This window comes from Odontesthes bonariensis, chromosome 13 (assembly GCF_027942865.1).
Source record: "Odontesthes bonariensis isolate fOdoBon6 chromosome 13, fOdoBon6.hap1, whole genome shotgun sequence".
In the NCBI taxonomy this organism is placed as follows: domain Eukaryota; kingdom Metazoa; phylum Chordata; class Actinopteri; order Atheriniformes; family Atherinopsidae; genus Odontesthes; species Odontesthes bonariensis.
Window position 1 is genome coordinate 27,220,371 of NC_134518.1, and position 15,493 is coordinate 27,235,863.

Genomic DNA, 15,493 nt, shown 5'->3' on the forward strand with positions numbered 1-15,493 from the left:
CGAGCGCCAAAGAATATTGACAATAAACCTTGCTTGCAATTGTCTCCCTATCTCTCCGTGTGAGTCTCTCCAGGTTGAATTGCTGATACAATTGCAAATTACACACCCGATCTCTCCAAGATGATTCAAGTGAATGCCGCAAACATAGGTCACACATCATGCCCCCACACTGAATTTTCAGGACTCCAGGGCATGTGTGAAAATGGCTATATGAAAATGTATGAAATATGAATATGAATATGAATATGAATAAATGACTAAATATATACATACATTTGGTCGGTCATACAGTTATAGAAACATAAAGTAAACACATACATATACACAAAACTGTAAAAAAAAAAAAATGCTTTCAGTCATCCACAATAAATAGATTTGCAGTTAGCACATGAATATTACAACAATATTAATTAGCCAAGAAAAATCAGAGCCCAAGATCACTGACATTGGTGTAGATGGTTTCTTCTTCAGCACTTTTTGTGCCCCTTGAGCCTGTTTTGCTCACTTTTGTTCTTGTGAAAACTGGTGCAGAATACACCAAAGAGTCTTCATCCATCTGAGGAAACAAAACATGTTGAGACCTCGTGGAAACAGATTAAAACATGCTGATGACCTACAGCGATATTTTGTTCATTTTCATCACCTGCTGAGTTTCCTGATTTTCTCTGGTTGATGTTTGTGTTTGCAGAGCAACGCTAGCTGAATCACAAAATAAAATGTGGCAAGAATGTAAATCCAGTTTTACAATCTACAGTTTTATAGATGATTTTATGAGTTATTCAACTTACCATTACTGTACCACTTTGATTTTTTCTCAAGTTTCTTGATTGTATACACAAGGAAGGCTATAAGAATCCCACTCATAGCCAAAGCCGCACATAAAAGGTGAAGAATTGTTGAAGACTTGTCCTTTGAATTGCACAAGTTTACTGCTGACATGAAATGAAAATGAGAAAATGAATCACAGTGTCATCAGGAGTTAGTTACTCTCATGTTATTATGGACAGAATCCCAAATCTGGCGAACAATTATGTAATTTAAATAAGTATAAATGAATATTACACAGTTACCTTCAGTGTTTAGTTTTGATTTATTTCCCATCACTTTCTCCTCACACGGGGCCACAGCACAGTGATACATCCAAGCATCAGAGGAACTGAAGTTCTTTAAGTAGCTGTAGAAACATTTCTTCATTGTGACTCCAGTTGAGTTATTCTCGTATTCATTTCCTTTGTCTTTAGTGTAATTAAAACTTGGGTGACACTGATTAGACTCAGCAGTGAAACAGAACACGTTGTCATCGGCTGGACATGATTCATTCTGTGACTCGTGAAGGATCCAACACTTCAGAGTCACTGAGTCTTCTGGACGGACTGGAACAGATGGAGGAACTGTGGTGACAGGTTCTTGTACCCAAAAAATAAAAAAAAGCATTCATTTTGTAACAAATGACCATTCTCTCAAAGCATTTATAAAACAAAAGTTTTTGGGGCGTTTTTGCTTTTGAATGACTTCCATATGCCAACTTATATGCAATAATTAAGAAATCATAACAAATTAATTCACTATATTTTGAGTAATCTAGATTTGTTTTTAGGTTTTTAAGTGTACTTACCTTCAGTCCTCAAGTATGTTACCTTCAAAACTTCCTGGTATTTATCATGTTTTCTCATACAGATGTAAACTGCAGTATGGCTTTGTTTTGCTTCCATAATTTTTAGTTCAAGTATTCCAGGCTTTGGTGTAACTGTAACGTGAGGATTCTTGTTTAATGTTTCCGTCAAGACTTCAGGAGAGTTCCCACTAACAACCCTCATCCAGATAATGCTTCCTGCAGACCTGCGGGAACATGTCAACGTCACAGGATCTCCAACACGAATAGTTTTTGTTTCCAAAATCGGATCATCTGCACAACCTGAAAAATCATCATCACAGACAGAATCACATTTTCTCTCTGAACTATCTATAAAGAAGTAAACAACAAGCAATTGACAACACATTAAAAAGGCTGAAATAATATTGGAAATCAAAATATAAATATAGTAAAAAGTGAGTGTCAATGCAATCAATGCATCTCCATGTGCTGCTGTTATGGACAGTTAGTTAGTTGATTAAACGTTTGAATAATTTTCACTGAATAGATTATGTTTAGTGAATAATTCAACATATCTTCAAACCATCATTAAGATGTTGGTTGTACAACAATGTAAATGTATAAAAAACTTATTTTGGATGCAGATTAATCAAAAGGTTAAAAAAATGAAATTAGAGTAAACAGGCTATACATAGAGCCAAAGATCAGTGGCAGGAAATGCACTTTGATTGTATAGTCTGAGATAACCAATCAGATGGATTTGATGGTCAGGACAACCACACCTCCCTTTGTCACTTAAGAAACTGGTCTTCCAATGAAGACAGTGTCAAGATGATTCTGGTATGGGTTACACTGCTTCTTCTTCATCGAGGGTGTAAGTGCTATATACAGGAACAGAAATGTGATATTCTCTTTATCATTTTGAATTTGAGTAATCCTTTTATAGTTTCACTTATACCTTCTTTCTCTTTCATGCAGATTCACTGGTTCCAGTGGTCACAGCTCAACTTGGCGAACCTGTGACTTTGACATGTGTTTTGCCCGATGAAAGGTGGAGTATTCAAAAAGTTCAATGGTACAAGCAGAGTGCAGGGGATGCTCTGAAATCCATTGTGATCCTGTTGATGAATCAAGACCGTTTATATGGACCAGGGTTTTCTGCTTCAAAACTGAAGACAACATACAATGAGAGGAATAGTAGTCTGACAATTTTGAAAATGAGTAAAGAAGATGAAGGAATGTATCACTGTGCAGCCTTTGAATATACTGCTGTTACGTGGAGTGGGACTTATTTATCATTAAAAGGTAATTAGGTGATTCATGTATTTCAAGTTTTGGAATTACTTTATAAATACTAAAAAACTTTTAAATGTTCACGGCTACACTGTATCACAACATTTTCTTATATAAGATTATTCAAGTATTGATATATTTAGAAGTAAGACATATAATATATATGTATTATATATAAGATAATTTATATTAGGTGTATTACTTGCTTTTATCAGTGGAAGAATACCTTATATTCGCACTATTACATTAACTCACATATCTGAAGGTCAAAACAAGTTTTCAAGTCTTTATTCGACTCTTTCTGTATGACACTAACTACGTTTTTCTAATGTGTTCTGTATCATACAGCAAACACTCAGGGGACGTCAAACTACATTGTTGTCCAGCAGCCGGCAGTATCAGATCCAGCTGGTCCAGGAGACTCAGTGAGTCTGCAGTGTTCAGTCCTCTCTGACTCTGAGAACAAGACGTGTTCAGGAGATCTCAGTGTGTTCTGGTTCAGAGCTGCATCAAATAAATCTCATCCACACATCATCTACTCTGATGGAAACGGACGTAATGAATGTGACAAGAGAGCTGCCACTCAGAGGAGATGTGTGTATCACTTCTCTAAGAACATCAGCTCCTCTGATGCTGGGACTTACTACTGTGCTGTGGCCACATGTGGAGAGATACTTTTTGGAATTGGAACAAAACTGGAAATTGGTATGATTTTCAGTACATGTATATGTTAAAAATATGAAAAAAATTCTTTCAATAATATTACAACTGTCAAGTCTTTTTCAGAGGCAATGATATGTACTCTTTCTTTTCTTTGTTTTCCAGAGAAAACAAGTTCTGAATTCAAAGTGCTGGTGATCATAACAATCTGCTTCGGCATTTCTGTGATTGTAAATGTTTTTTTCATCTGTTATAAAACACCAAGAGCAGCATGTGGAAAATATAAAGGTAAGTGTTGTTCACTGAAATCAATCATTTAAATCTCTATTCAAGGTAGTCCTAGTATATAAGACAGAATAAAATCACAGATATGAGTAGATGTATAACATATTGTCACTTAACTAATTAATACAATCTGAATCTTCATGTTATTGTTTATTCCATGTTTCTATCCTAAACTTTATAACTTTACTGACTACATTAAATCACACTTTTAGTTATCTTTTAACCCACCCTCAAAAGTCAGGTTAAATACATGAATTTTCTTTATTTAATTAATTATTAGAGAGAGAAAACAACCCTTCACAAGGAAGACATGACAACTTGAGCCAACCAGAAGATGATTTAGTAAGTAATGATACCAAATCAACTAATTTCCTGTTGCATTGAAATGTTTACTACAGCTGGATGTAATAATTAGAAGTTAAAATGAAATTTAATCTGCTGCTCAGACTGAAGGTGGACGTGATCTGAACTACGCTGCGTTGCATTTCTCTGGAGGGAAAGCTACAAGAGGAAAGAAGAAGAAAGAGTTGAGGACAGAAGAAAGTGTATATTCACAAGTTAAATATCAGGGTGTTTCTCTGTAAATGGATGTAGGTTAAAACAAGTAGATTGATAGATCCTAATGATGTGAGTAAATTAATAAATGTTGCACGTTCAATCTTAACTTTGAATGTGAGCTGTAAAAAACAAACTGACGGCTGAGAAATAAAAGAAGCAGCAGAGAGACAGAGGATACATTAATGTCCACACTTTTGGGTTTAATTAGTCAGTTCGCAGATGTTTGGCATTTGTAATCAGTAAACTAATTCACATTTATTTAAAACCAAATGCATTAATTCACATTGATCTGACTTTTTTAACATGTCACGTCTTTTATGTTAAGATGCATTTGGTATCCGTCTTTTTTACTTCCCGACATTTTTATCTCTGTATAGCTCTAAAAAACTACAGAATGAAGACAAAGTAATCACGGTCTCCAAACTGAAATTCATCAAGCATGTTGTTTCTTAATTTTAAAACTTAAAAATAGATTTGTAATGTTAACATAAACATAACTTGAATTAGGTCATTACCAGAGAATGGACCAGATGTCAGGCAAATTAAAAAAGTGTCTAAATCTGATTATTTTGAATGAATAGCACTGATTTTGAATGAGTATCCTCCTTTGAAATCTAATGTGGGACAAAGCAGTTTTTTGATATTGTAGTTTTAAAAGTTGTGATGGATCATGCATGAATCATGTTTGTGTAATGCTGCAAGTTTGTTTCAATAAAGTGTCTTAAGATTTTGTTATTGTTCTAATGATGTGTGATGTATTGTTTTTGTTTAACCTGTCAGAAGTATTTTAGAGGAATTTTCCAGTTGGAAGTTTTCTTCCAGAATTTTGGATACGATGAACGGAAGAAAATAGCTCTGCATACTATATACTTATTACCCTTTCATAAATGTTTTTCACTCTTTTTAAAATTGTTTTAACCTGCAATTAATGAGTAGGTTGATCTGCTTATCATACAATATGTTAAGAAATAATGACACATATGTTATTTGTTGTGCATTCTACTTAAAGTGAGTGAAAAATGGATAATTTCTCCCAAAAGCTGTATCACTCCATTGAGAAATTCTTCTGCACACTTTGCTTTGTGAACCCCCGCCTATCATCATTGGTTGACAGATATAATTTGCATATCTTTTTGCATGCTGTTTATATATAATCTGTGCTTGTGCCGTTCATAAAACCCACGTCACATATTCGCCAGCATTAGATTTACCAATTTGTTTGATTGATTCACAGTTAAGCTGTTGGGTCAAAGACTGTGTGAGCGCTCATATCTCCTTTAATGAAAACAAAGACTTCTTATTGTGTGTACATGACAAGAACAGCTGATGTTCTTGTGTTTCTATGAGGGGACATATACAAATCACTCATTTGTTGTTCTTTGTTTTGAAGTTAAACAAGTTACTTCCCATGCTATGACCAGTGCATCTTCAGATGATTACCTGTGCTGGAGCTTTATCACTTTTTTGTCACTGCAGGTTGTCTTCCGGTCAGAAGGATTGTTGGTCAATCCCTTGCCCCTCCACACTCTAAAAAAGTTTAGAGTCCAAAGAAACAATGTTCAGTGTCCTCACTGACAAACTCTATTGTTTTTAGAAAATACAAACACATTTTTTCACTCTCAAAAAGATTTAGGAAGGACTTAAAGACAGAAAGGTTTTTTGAATATACAAGCTTCAGAATAATTAACCACAGGGAAATGTGCCAGGACCAAATATAAAAGGCACACTACTTTGTGCCAAACCTGTTCACAGAGTCATCAGTAAGTTTTAAAGGGAGGAGTCTGGAAAAATGTCAAAAGCGCTGAAGCGCTGGAAAAACAGAAATTCCTGTTAAAGCAATACTATGTAACATTTCTACCTTAAAATAAAAGCTTGAAAAAAATTGTGCGGCTATAATGAGTTTTAATACTACGATTGGCCTGTCTCCTATGCCCTTCGGGGGTCTGAGTTGGAAAAACTGCGCTATGTAACTTTGCTGGACCGGCCCGGGAGCTGAGCGGAAGTACTTCGACTTGCTTTCTGGCACACCTACCGCAAAAACAAGGCTAAGGCTAAGGCTAAGCTAGCGCAACATTGTCAGTACGATCATCATGGCAGAGGCACCGAAGAAACAGAAGAAGACGTTGACTGATGAAGCAAGGAAGAGAAAGAGATTTACGACAGTGTCTTAACCGTACATTACCTCCAAGCCTGTAGGGGGAGCTCCATAATGGGCTTTTTGAGAAGTTACATGGTACTGCTTTAATATGTCCAAGATTCCAGCCGTCAGGCTGCACTGCCTTAGAAACCGTCATACCACCATTATCAATACAGCCACATCTGCACAAGAGTATTTGGAAAAATATTTTCACTCACCACATTCTGCAACTGCGTTCAGAAATGTTACCTGAAACTTTGTTAGAGAAGGAAGATATATATACATTTCTGTGCAGAAATGCTGAGTTATCTGGACATGAGGTCATTTCAAATGGACTTGATAGCAATTATAGGTAATAGAACCAGATCAAAACTTAAAAGAAAAAAAAAAGAATTATCAAAGTAGTGCCAGAAATTCTCATTAACTGCTTAAAAAATGACCCTAAACTTATTTTTGTCACCTCTCTAATTTGTTTCTGATTCTTAAATGACAGTTGCAAGGCAAAAGTCTCAGTTCTTTGAGACAAAAGTCACAAGGCTTCCCTACGAAACTCAAAAGCATGACTGACTTTTTTCAGATTTTTGGTTTCTGGATTTCATACTGTGGGCTTTACCAAAAATGTTATGTGATTATTTTAATAACTTTCTGTTGAACCTGCCCAACTTCCTTAAAAAGTCTTCGTAACTGAAGTGTTGGTAACCACGTGAACACTCTTGAACATGTATGTTTCCTTATTGCTGCCTCTTTGTGAACGCTCTCTGCATGTCTGTTAAGAGAACAACAAGCAAAGCCACATTCAGCAGCAACGCTCACAGAGAAACGGTGGTGGGCCGTTTCTCCGCCCTTTGACCAACCACTGAAGCTAGACTCAGAACAGAGCTGACTATGAGCTGCAACAACAAGTGAAGTGAGAAAACAGACATGAGAGGGTCAAGCAGATGAATTTTAGTTTGATATATTGCTGTAATTGTTTTTAGAACACTTAAAGTGAAAGATCAAGCAGCAGTAAAAGACCATCCTCTCAAGATAAAAGCAGTTGGTTAGACAGGAAGCAATGTCACTTTGTATTCATACCCTTGTTTGAACACACCACCACAAGATGCTGAAGTTTCCATACATTTTTATGTTTCATGAGCAAGCAGTGATGTATGCACAAAGAGGGCTACAAGGTCCTTCTTTATAAAATACATTTCCTGATTGTTAGTTCTCTTCTGCACCCTGCTGCAAATATTCACTATGTATAGAGGTGCTGACAGGAAGTTACAGTTTCATGTGTATCATAACTGGCAAAACTTCAGCACCAGTTTTGTTTTGACAGCTTTTGGCCTTTTAGCCTTCATTAGATGCTGAACAGTGGAGACGCAAACAGGAAACATGAGGTGAGTGCAGTGTCACAGCAACACACGTCCCCGAATGCAAAATGCATTCAAACCAGTGAAGTTGTGGTTTCATGTCACTGGTGTGATGTGTATCAGCAACAAGTTGATTAAGAAACCACTGTGTTCTGACCTCAGGTCAACTATATAATGAGCATATTGAACCAAAATGTTGCATTGTTATAAACACTGCTGCTGTTTTAAGCACTTTCACTTTACAAGCAGTTGAAGTTGTTGCAGAAATAAACTCTACTTTGGTAACTTTTTTTTTCATATGAGAGTTTTTGATATTAGACTAGTCTGCCTTGTGTTATGAGGTGTTTTTGCCCCTTTGAAGTATTTCTTGAGGTTAATCTTTGCATTTTCATAATTTCATTGCACGCATACCCTCTCATTCTATAATGCTATTGCCCTCCAGAGTCATATGAATTCATGAATATGAATTGGCAGCCATGTTGAATGCCACAAAGGGAGTCTGTGTTGTCTGGATGGAGCAATGATGGAGGTCTATACCCTGTGTCCAAAGAATATCTTGTCTTTCAACTTATTCCAGTTGTTTTGCATGTGATATGCATTGGCAATCAAACCATAAACTCTTAATGTCCCCCCACCCTAAGTTAGATTTGATGGTTTTATGTCTGTATGCTGTTTGTCTTTCACTATACATCACCTTTACAACAGGATCTAGCTCTTTAATAAAACAACAAAAAACAATGCAGATTTGTCCATATTCTTAATAGTATTTTGGTGTTTATGTTCACCATGTTTTTTTCTTGAAAAACATTTTAATAATGTTCATGACAGCAACCAACAAAACATTTTTGTTAAATTTTCAAAAAATGTTGAGCTGATAGTGAGTGGTGGGTGGAGTCTGGTGAAGCAATTGAAACTGACCAGTCAGAGCAGAATGGACATTTTTGCGAATAACCATCTTCAAAATCAAGTTTCAAACACATGGTATTGTTATCACCAGGGCCAACATCTGCATGAATTTGCCTTTATAATCTTTCTCTTTTAGATAGGTTGGCAGTTACATAGTTGTGATAAACTAATCAGAAGTTAAGTAACTAACTGATAAGTGAATTTTGATAAAACCTTTGAAAAATGTGAGCTGACAATATTTCTAAATGATCTTATCTGGTTTTGATGTTGGTTATGGGAATCTGCTCTCCTTGTCTAACAATATTAGCATCCTGGTGTAACTGGGTTCAGTATATAGCAATGTTCCCAACACATTACACTTTACAACCTGCCACATTTAACAGAAATTACACCTACTGTACACGACAGCCCAAACCATTCAATGTCAGGAATAATGTCAGGATCCCGCAATGTCTCAGTATGTTTGATTCAAGAGTCCCTTATTATCACTATTGAAAGTAAAGGGAAACATTTCCTGCTGTCAGTGATAGGCGATTTTATTAATACGTGGCGGTCGTGGCTCAGTGGTTAGAGTCGTCCGAAAACCGGAAGGTTGGCGGTTCAATTCCCATTCTTGTCGCAACCGAGGTGCCCTTGAGCAAGGCACCGTACTATGGTCCCCGGGCGCGGTGAATGCCAAACCGCTCCAGTGTACTTGGCATCTGTCTCCATGAGTGTGTGTGCATGTGCATGTGTGTGTTCAACAGGTGCTAACCTGGATGGGTTAAATGCAGTAATTACGTGTATTTCCTGTATCTACATGACAATAAAAGTCTTTATCTAATCTAATATAGATGGTGAGGTCAAAGCTAACAATGAAAACAGTTTTAGCCACTATTCCAGAGTAAGGTAGTTCTCACATAATGAGTAATTATATGGTCTGGACCACATCATTAAGAATGTCAGTGAGTTGTTTTTACAATGGGAAATCTGCATGCAGGCCAATCCATAGATGCATAAATGTATTTGATCTTTGTAGTTTAAAAAAATCTGATGACATCGGGTCAGAGTTTTGAGGTTTGTGACTCAAAGTGAGCACTGCAGTGAAGTGAGACTTTGCTACAGCTGGCACTCATAGGACCTCAGTCCACTTTACGGGCCTGGATCCACAAGCTTCTTCAGATTTTGGCAAAGAAGCTACGATCCGCTTGAAATGTTTTAACAATTTTCTTCCATCTCTTGGTTAACTGCTTTGTCATCTCTGTTTAGGAGCTTGCCAAACAAACTGGATGAGCACTCCCCCCCCCTAGATATGGACTCACCTCTGTGATGATGTTAAACTCCCCATCACTTCATTCTGACAGAGAGGACATCTCATGCCATGAATAAGAAATTTTCTTGTTTAATGCTTTAAATCTTCTTAAGCAAGCTACAGCTTCCACAAATATAGCAGACACAAAACACGAACGATGTACACAGAGAAATGTGGTGTATTGTGTCATTTAGCTTCTTCCTCCTTCATCATGTGCGACAGAAATTGTTTTTAAAGATGAGCCCCATGATGTAAAATAATGTGTCGGTCAGGTTTATACATGTGCATGTCCTGAACACGAACAGATTTAAATATAAGTTAGTATCACGCGGATAATGTGAGTGTTTGGGTTTACCATTGGTCATTTACTTTGTGTAAGTGATGGAAACCTATCATCAAGCATTAATCATAATCTTGCTGTTGGTGTTTTTTTTTGTGTGTTTAGGGTGGAAAGATGGTTGACATTATTTCCACTGTGGTAGTACAGTGAAATATGAAAGCCAATCAGATTGTTCACAAATTGTTCACTCCCACTTTGCAAGATCATATTAAAGTGACCCTCCTTATTATGTCTTGTTTTTTGAATGCAGCCTCTGGTGGATTAATCTGAAAAATGCTGATCGTATTCTATGCACTGCTGATGCTCGGAGTGGGACGTAAGTATGTAGAAACAAGGAGAATGCAGAAAATATGAAAATCTATCTCACTTATTTATATAAAATTGTATTTTCTGATTTTCTTGGGGCAGCATGTTTTTCAGGATCAACAGATGATTTTAAGTTTGTGACGACATCTTTCACTGTTGGACAAAATGTGACCCTGACGTGTCCTCGTCAGAAGTCTCTTCTGCACCAAGAAACCTTGTATTGGATCCGACTTGTTTCTGGAAACTGGCCCGAATTTCTGGGAGCAACTTATAACTTTGATGATAAGTTTGATGATGTTAACCAGATTCCTCACATTAAAGCAAAACAAGGGGATGAAACCTTTATTCTACATTTTAATGGAGCTAAGCTAAGTGACACTGGTCTTTACTACTGTTTTAAAATCAAACAACTCTACATGACTTTTTTGTACAGAACCTTTTTGAAAATTAAAGGTAAATACAAGTGATTTTACGTAGATTACTTCTAAATGAACAAGTAAAACATGTCAATTCTTTATTTGTTTGTTTTTCTTTTTCCAGGACCAGAACCAGATATCACTGCTGTTATTCAGGAGCCTCCTTCTGATCCGGTCCATCCAGGAGACCCAGTGACTCTTCAGTGTTCAGTCCTCTTTAAATCTGAGAAGAAAACCTGTTCAGCAGATCACAGTGTGTACTGGTTCAGAACTGGATCAGATGATTCTCATCCTGGTTTAATTTATGGAAACAGTGGTGATGGGTGTGAAAGGCTTCCTGAGACTAACTCAACACAGAAATGTGTCTACAGCCACTCCAGGAGCGTCAGCTCCTCTGATGCTGGGACTTACTACTGTGCTGTGGCTGCATGTGGAGAAATTTTATTTGGAAATGGAGCAAAACTGGACATCCAAGGTATTTACAGAATTTTCTATATAAAATCATTTGTAATATAGAATCTGGTAATATCCATTGGAATCACACAATTTCATATATAAAACATCATATTGTAAAATTTTACATAAATTAATTACCCTGTGATGGACTGGCTCCAGACTCCCCGCTAATTAAGCGGGTATAGAAAATGCATTGATCGATAGTTGGATTAATTATAATTTATGGGTGTTTTCATTTTCCAGCACCCAACATGTGGGATCTGCAGACAGCCAATACAGTTCTCCTGCTGTTATGTGCTGCTTTGATGACAACTCTCATTGTTATATCCGTCCTCATTTATACCATCAAGAAGAAAACTTGTGGTTGTTATAATGGTAACAAAAGTTTCATTCATCAATCTATCAAACAGTATTTTATAAAAGTGGAGTATGGGTTTAATATTGTTACATTTCTGTCACACTGCAAACAGATGATGTAACAGCCTGCAATGATCATCACAGTCAGCAGGTACAGTGAAAAAGATAGAATCATATTGTTTTATGCATATATGTGTTTGATGTCTGCCCTCTCCTAAAATTCTTCCATGAATTCCATATTTTTCCTCAGAGAGATGAGGTCTCATTGACTTATGCTGCACCAACCTTCACGAGGAAGAAAGCTGGCAGAGCAGAGAGAAGGAATGTAAAAGCTCCTCAGGAGGAGACGGTTTACACTGATGTCAGAGCTTTGGGGATACATTAACAATGCTTTGAATTTGGCATTTCAAGCTAATTTATTTTCTTCTCTGACACACTGTGGATAATAGAATGCTTAAGCAGCACTAAGACTTGTTTTTCATCTCTGCAGAACTGCTGGTAGAATATCATTAAAGCGACTTTATTATTTGTGATCACAGTAATTTTTAAAATCTTGTTCTTTAGGAAAAGGGAGTGAATCATCCATCCATCTATTCTCAAACTTTGCTTTCTTATATTCAGGGTGGAGGAGCTAAATCCCATGCATGCTGTATCTGAACCGGTTAATCTTACTGCTTTCCAAGTTTTTTTTTGTGAGATGCCGTTTTACTGGTATTAGCTTCTGTTTTATGTATCAATTCAATTTAAAACAGTTTTACTAAAACAGTTTTTTGTGTTTGTATGTTGCTTCTACCTAAAAGACAAAAAATTATTTCATGAATAAAAATGTATGAATCATCTTTGTATGAATGTGGCTTATTTACTTAAATATTTTCATGGTTGACTTTTTTATCCATGACATGGAAAATAAGTAGTTGAGATCAATGCAGTGAGCAACTTTCATAAGTATGTGAAACTGATTGATTCCAGGTTTTTTTTGCAACCTGGTCTTATAAAATAGTGTATAACATTGAAAGTCCTGTTATTACTTACATTTTGTGTTTTCTGTCGGCCTTTGCACGCCACATACTGTGAATCGATGACAACCTGCGCATTACTTCTACCTTAGCCCTAACCATTTACAATGTCATGTCAGCAGTATAAAAATATGCCAATGTAGTGGACCTATAGGTCCTGAACCCAACCCAGGTAGTCAACCTGTAAGCACCTCCCTTAGCTCCTCCCCATGCTGTATATAAAGCCTTTATTATACAGTTCTGTTGTGCTATTTTGTTTGGTTCGTTCTACTTTTCTTTTGCTTGTGTAGTTCTTTGTCTTTTAGTTTGATTATTAGGTTTGTTAACCTTTCTTTTTTTTGAGTTTCAGTGTGGCCTGGGTGTCATAAGGTGGGAGGCGAGGCACTGTGGTGAGGACCTCACTTCCGTTTTGGCATGCAAGTACACTGGGGCACTTTTAGCGTGTTTGTGGTGGCTTTTCATTTGTAGTGTTGCACCCCAGCTTAAGAAAGAGACACGCATCCAGTAGTATGCCTTCCACTGAGGCCCCAGCCCACTGATTTTAATTCTCTATTAGTAATTACTTTTAATATTGTTATAGCCGGCCTTTTAGCTTTCTGTTAATAAAAATAATTTACTAAATTCGTCTTGTTTAACCCTTTTCTCTCGTTTCTTCGCAGCAGCAGCTTTACTTAAGTTTTATTCATAAATATTATTTTCAATAAATATATTTACTTTACTGTCTCTGCCTCCTCAGTCACGACCCTGTGTCCTCACAGCAATTGTGTTTCAGTTGTTATATCCTGGGGTGCAAGTCCCCAGGTGGCGTTGTTGGCTCTAACAATTTCATCCTTTACTCCGCTCCTTGCCACATTAATAAAGCTTAACATGAAAGTTTTATAGCCTTCCAAGAACTCGTCAGCATGCCTGGTTATTTAGTAGGTTGGTTGATGTTTTGGAGTTTGATATGTCAGAGCATTAACAGAGGAAATTTTGTCATTGGTCCTGCTACCAATGAAAATTAACAATGCATTTCAAAATGTCCGCATGGAGGAATAAAGTAACAGACAGAAGTGGCTTGTAACTGTTTTGAAACACATTCATAGATGTTGGTTCAGCTTTGTTGTTGAAAGCATGCTGTGTTAATTGTTGATATTAAAATGTGTTGCTCAGATAAATAAGACCCTTTTTCTATCTGGTCTTACAGTGTGTCTGTCATAAGAACAAAAAGCCACATGCAGCACCCACACAGACTGCCTCCATCCTTCTACCATCACTGAAGCTGCTCACTCAAAGTGGATATGACTTCACAGCAGCAGTTGGAGACTTGTTCTGATATGAATATTGGACGTTGCAAATGTACTTCATTTAAAAAAGATCAAACAGCAGTCAAAGACCCTCTTCACAAGATTAAAGCAGTTGGTTAGACAGGAAGTAAAGTCACACCTTTGTTTAAGAGCTCAACCACAGAATGCTGACGTTTCCATAGATTGTTTTTCTGTTTTATGCACAACCAGTGCTGTGCACACAAAGACAGAGCAAACGTTAAAAGAAGAATGCCAAAATTATATCTCCAAATAGCTGATTCTCCTCACTGTACTGCATATTAATGCAATATGTGTCGAGGGGTTGGACACAGGATCCTGTTAGAAATTTGACAAAACTTATGTTGTTGAGGAATAGCTTCACAGCTTTTTGGCCTTTTAGCCTTCATTAGACGCTGAGCAGTGGAGACACAAACAAGAAACAAGAGGTGAGACAGTGCACTGTGACAACAACACACGTCCCCAAAAGCGATTAAACCAGTGTTGTTGTGGTTTCACGTCACTGCTGTACTGTGTACTAGAAACAAGGTAATTAACAGACCAGCGTGTTCTAACTTGAAGTCAACTCTACTTTGGTACCTCAATGATGCTGGAAGTATTTCTTGAGGTCCATATTTGTATTTTCATCATTTTGCTACAACATAAAATGGGAGTATCCTCTGACATTTTTATGTTGTGTTATTTTCCTCCAGTCATATGAGTTTCCTCTCCCACATTACTATTTTGCACCACTTGAATTAGAAAATTTTGACCAACTTGACATCCTGCAGTGACGCTGTTAGAGCAGTGCACTGCCTCTGCTTCTCAACAACTACCCATAGAGATGTAGGAAGTAAAGAGGATGGTGGGTCTGACCACAAGCACCTCCCCAACTCTGTATGCTGTCTTCTTCCTGCTAACGTCAGTCACAGGTGGGTGGGTCATCATTTGTGATGCACAGTTCTGAATTGCGTGGCTGGAGTATATTCAGTATTTATACAGTTTGTTTGATCTTTCTGTTGCAACAAAAGAGTTAGATACTTTTATTTTAAATTTACAGAAATCAAACATCCTGAACTTTCCTCAGCTATTCACATGATATCCATGTTTTGCAGTAGAGCTCTTTTCAGATCGCTGCTTGCAACTGCCAGAGACTTCTGATGCTTATGCAGCAGAACACCCAAAATGCACTATATTGCCAAAAGTATTTGCTCATCTTCTTTTACACGCATATGAATTTAAG

General features: G+C 37.0%; 2 protein-coding genes and 1 long non-coding RNA gene across 3 annotated transcripts; 2 read left to right on the top strand and 1 right to left on the bottom strand.

The window, feature by feature from the left end:
• Positions 1 to 430: 430 nt before the first annotated feature.
• Positions 431 to 922, bottom strand: LOC142397375 (uncharacterized). Its single transcript, XR_012772696.1, has 3 exons — positions 789 to 922; positions 644 to 699; positions 431 to 556 (listed from the first exon to the last, which is right to left on the bottom strand). It is a non-coding gene; the product is annotated as an uncharacterized LOC142397375 (long non-coding RNA).
• A 1,503-nt stretch (positions 923 to 2,425) lies between these two features.
• On the top strand, positions 2,426 to 5,052 carry LOC142397377 (signal-regulatory protein beta-2-like). Its single transcript, XM_075480726.1, has 6 exons — positions 2,426 to 2,468; positions 2,573 to 2,899; positions 3,236 to 3,592; positions 3,713 to 3,835; positions 4,113 to 4,174; positions 4,279 to 5,052. Exons 1-6 carry the CDS (start codon positions 2,426 to 2,428, stop codon positions 4,414 to 4,416), a joined length of 1,050 nt encoding a protein of 349 aa, XP_075336841.1. The 3' UTR covers positions 4,417 to 5,052.
• Positions 5,053 to 10,689: 5,637 nt separating this feature from the next.
• Positions 10,690 to 12,336, top strand: LOC142397183 (uncharacterized). Its single transcript, XM_075480526.1, has 6 exons — positions 10,690 to 10,732; positions 10,837 to 11,175; positions 11,263 to 11,613; positions 11,838 to 11,969; positions 12,065 to 12,102; positions 12,202 to 12,336. The coding sequence occupies exons 1-6, from the start codon at positions 10,690 to 10,692 to the stop codon at positions 12,334 to 12,336; spliced, it is 1,038 nt and encodes a 345-aa protein (XP_075336641.1).
• Positions 12,337 to 15,493: the final 3,157 nt, after the last annotated feature.

Coding starts and splice junctions, on each gene's coding strand:
- LOC142397377 (XM_075480726.1), top strand. CDS start 2,426: ATGATTCTGGTATGGGTTACACTGCTTCTTCTTCATCGAGGGT. Junction 2,469..2,572: donor GCTTCTTCTTCATCGAGGGT/GTAAGTGCTATA, acceptor TCTTTCATGCAG/ATTCACTGGTTCCAGTGGTC. Junction 4,175..4,278: donor GCCAACCAGAAGATGATTTA/GTAAGTAATGAT, acceptor TCTGCTGCTCAG/ACTGAAGGTGGACGTGATCT.
- LOC142397183 (XM_075480526.1), top strand. CDS start 10,690: ATGCTGATCGTATTCTATGCACTGCTGATGCTCGGAGTGGGAC. Junction 11,176..11,262: donor AACCTTTTTGAAAATTAAAG/GTAAATACAAGT, acceptor TTCTTTTTCCAG/GACCAGAACCAGATATCACT. Junction 11,614..11,837: donor AGCAAAACTGGACATCCAAG/GTATTTACAGAA, acceptor TTCATTTTCCAG/CACCCAACATGTGGGATCTG.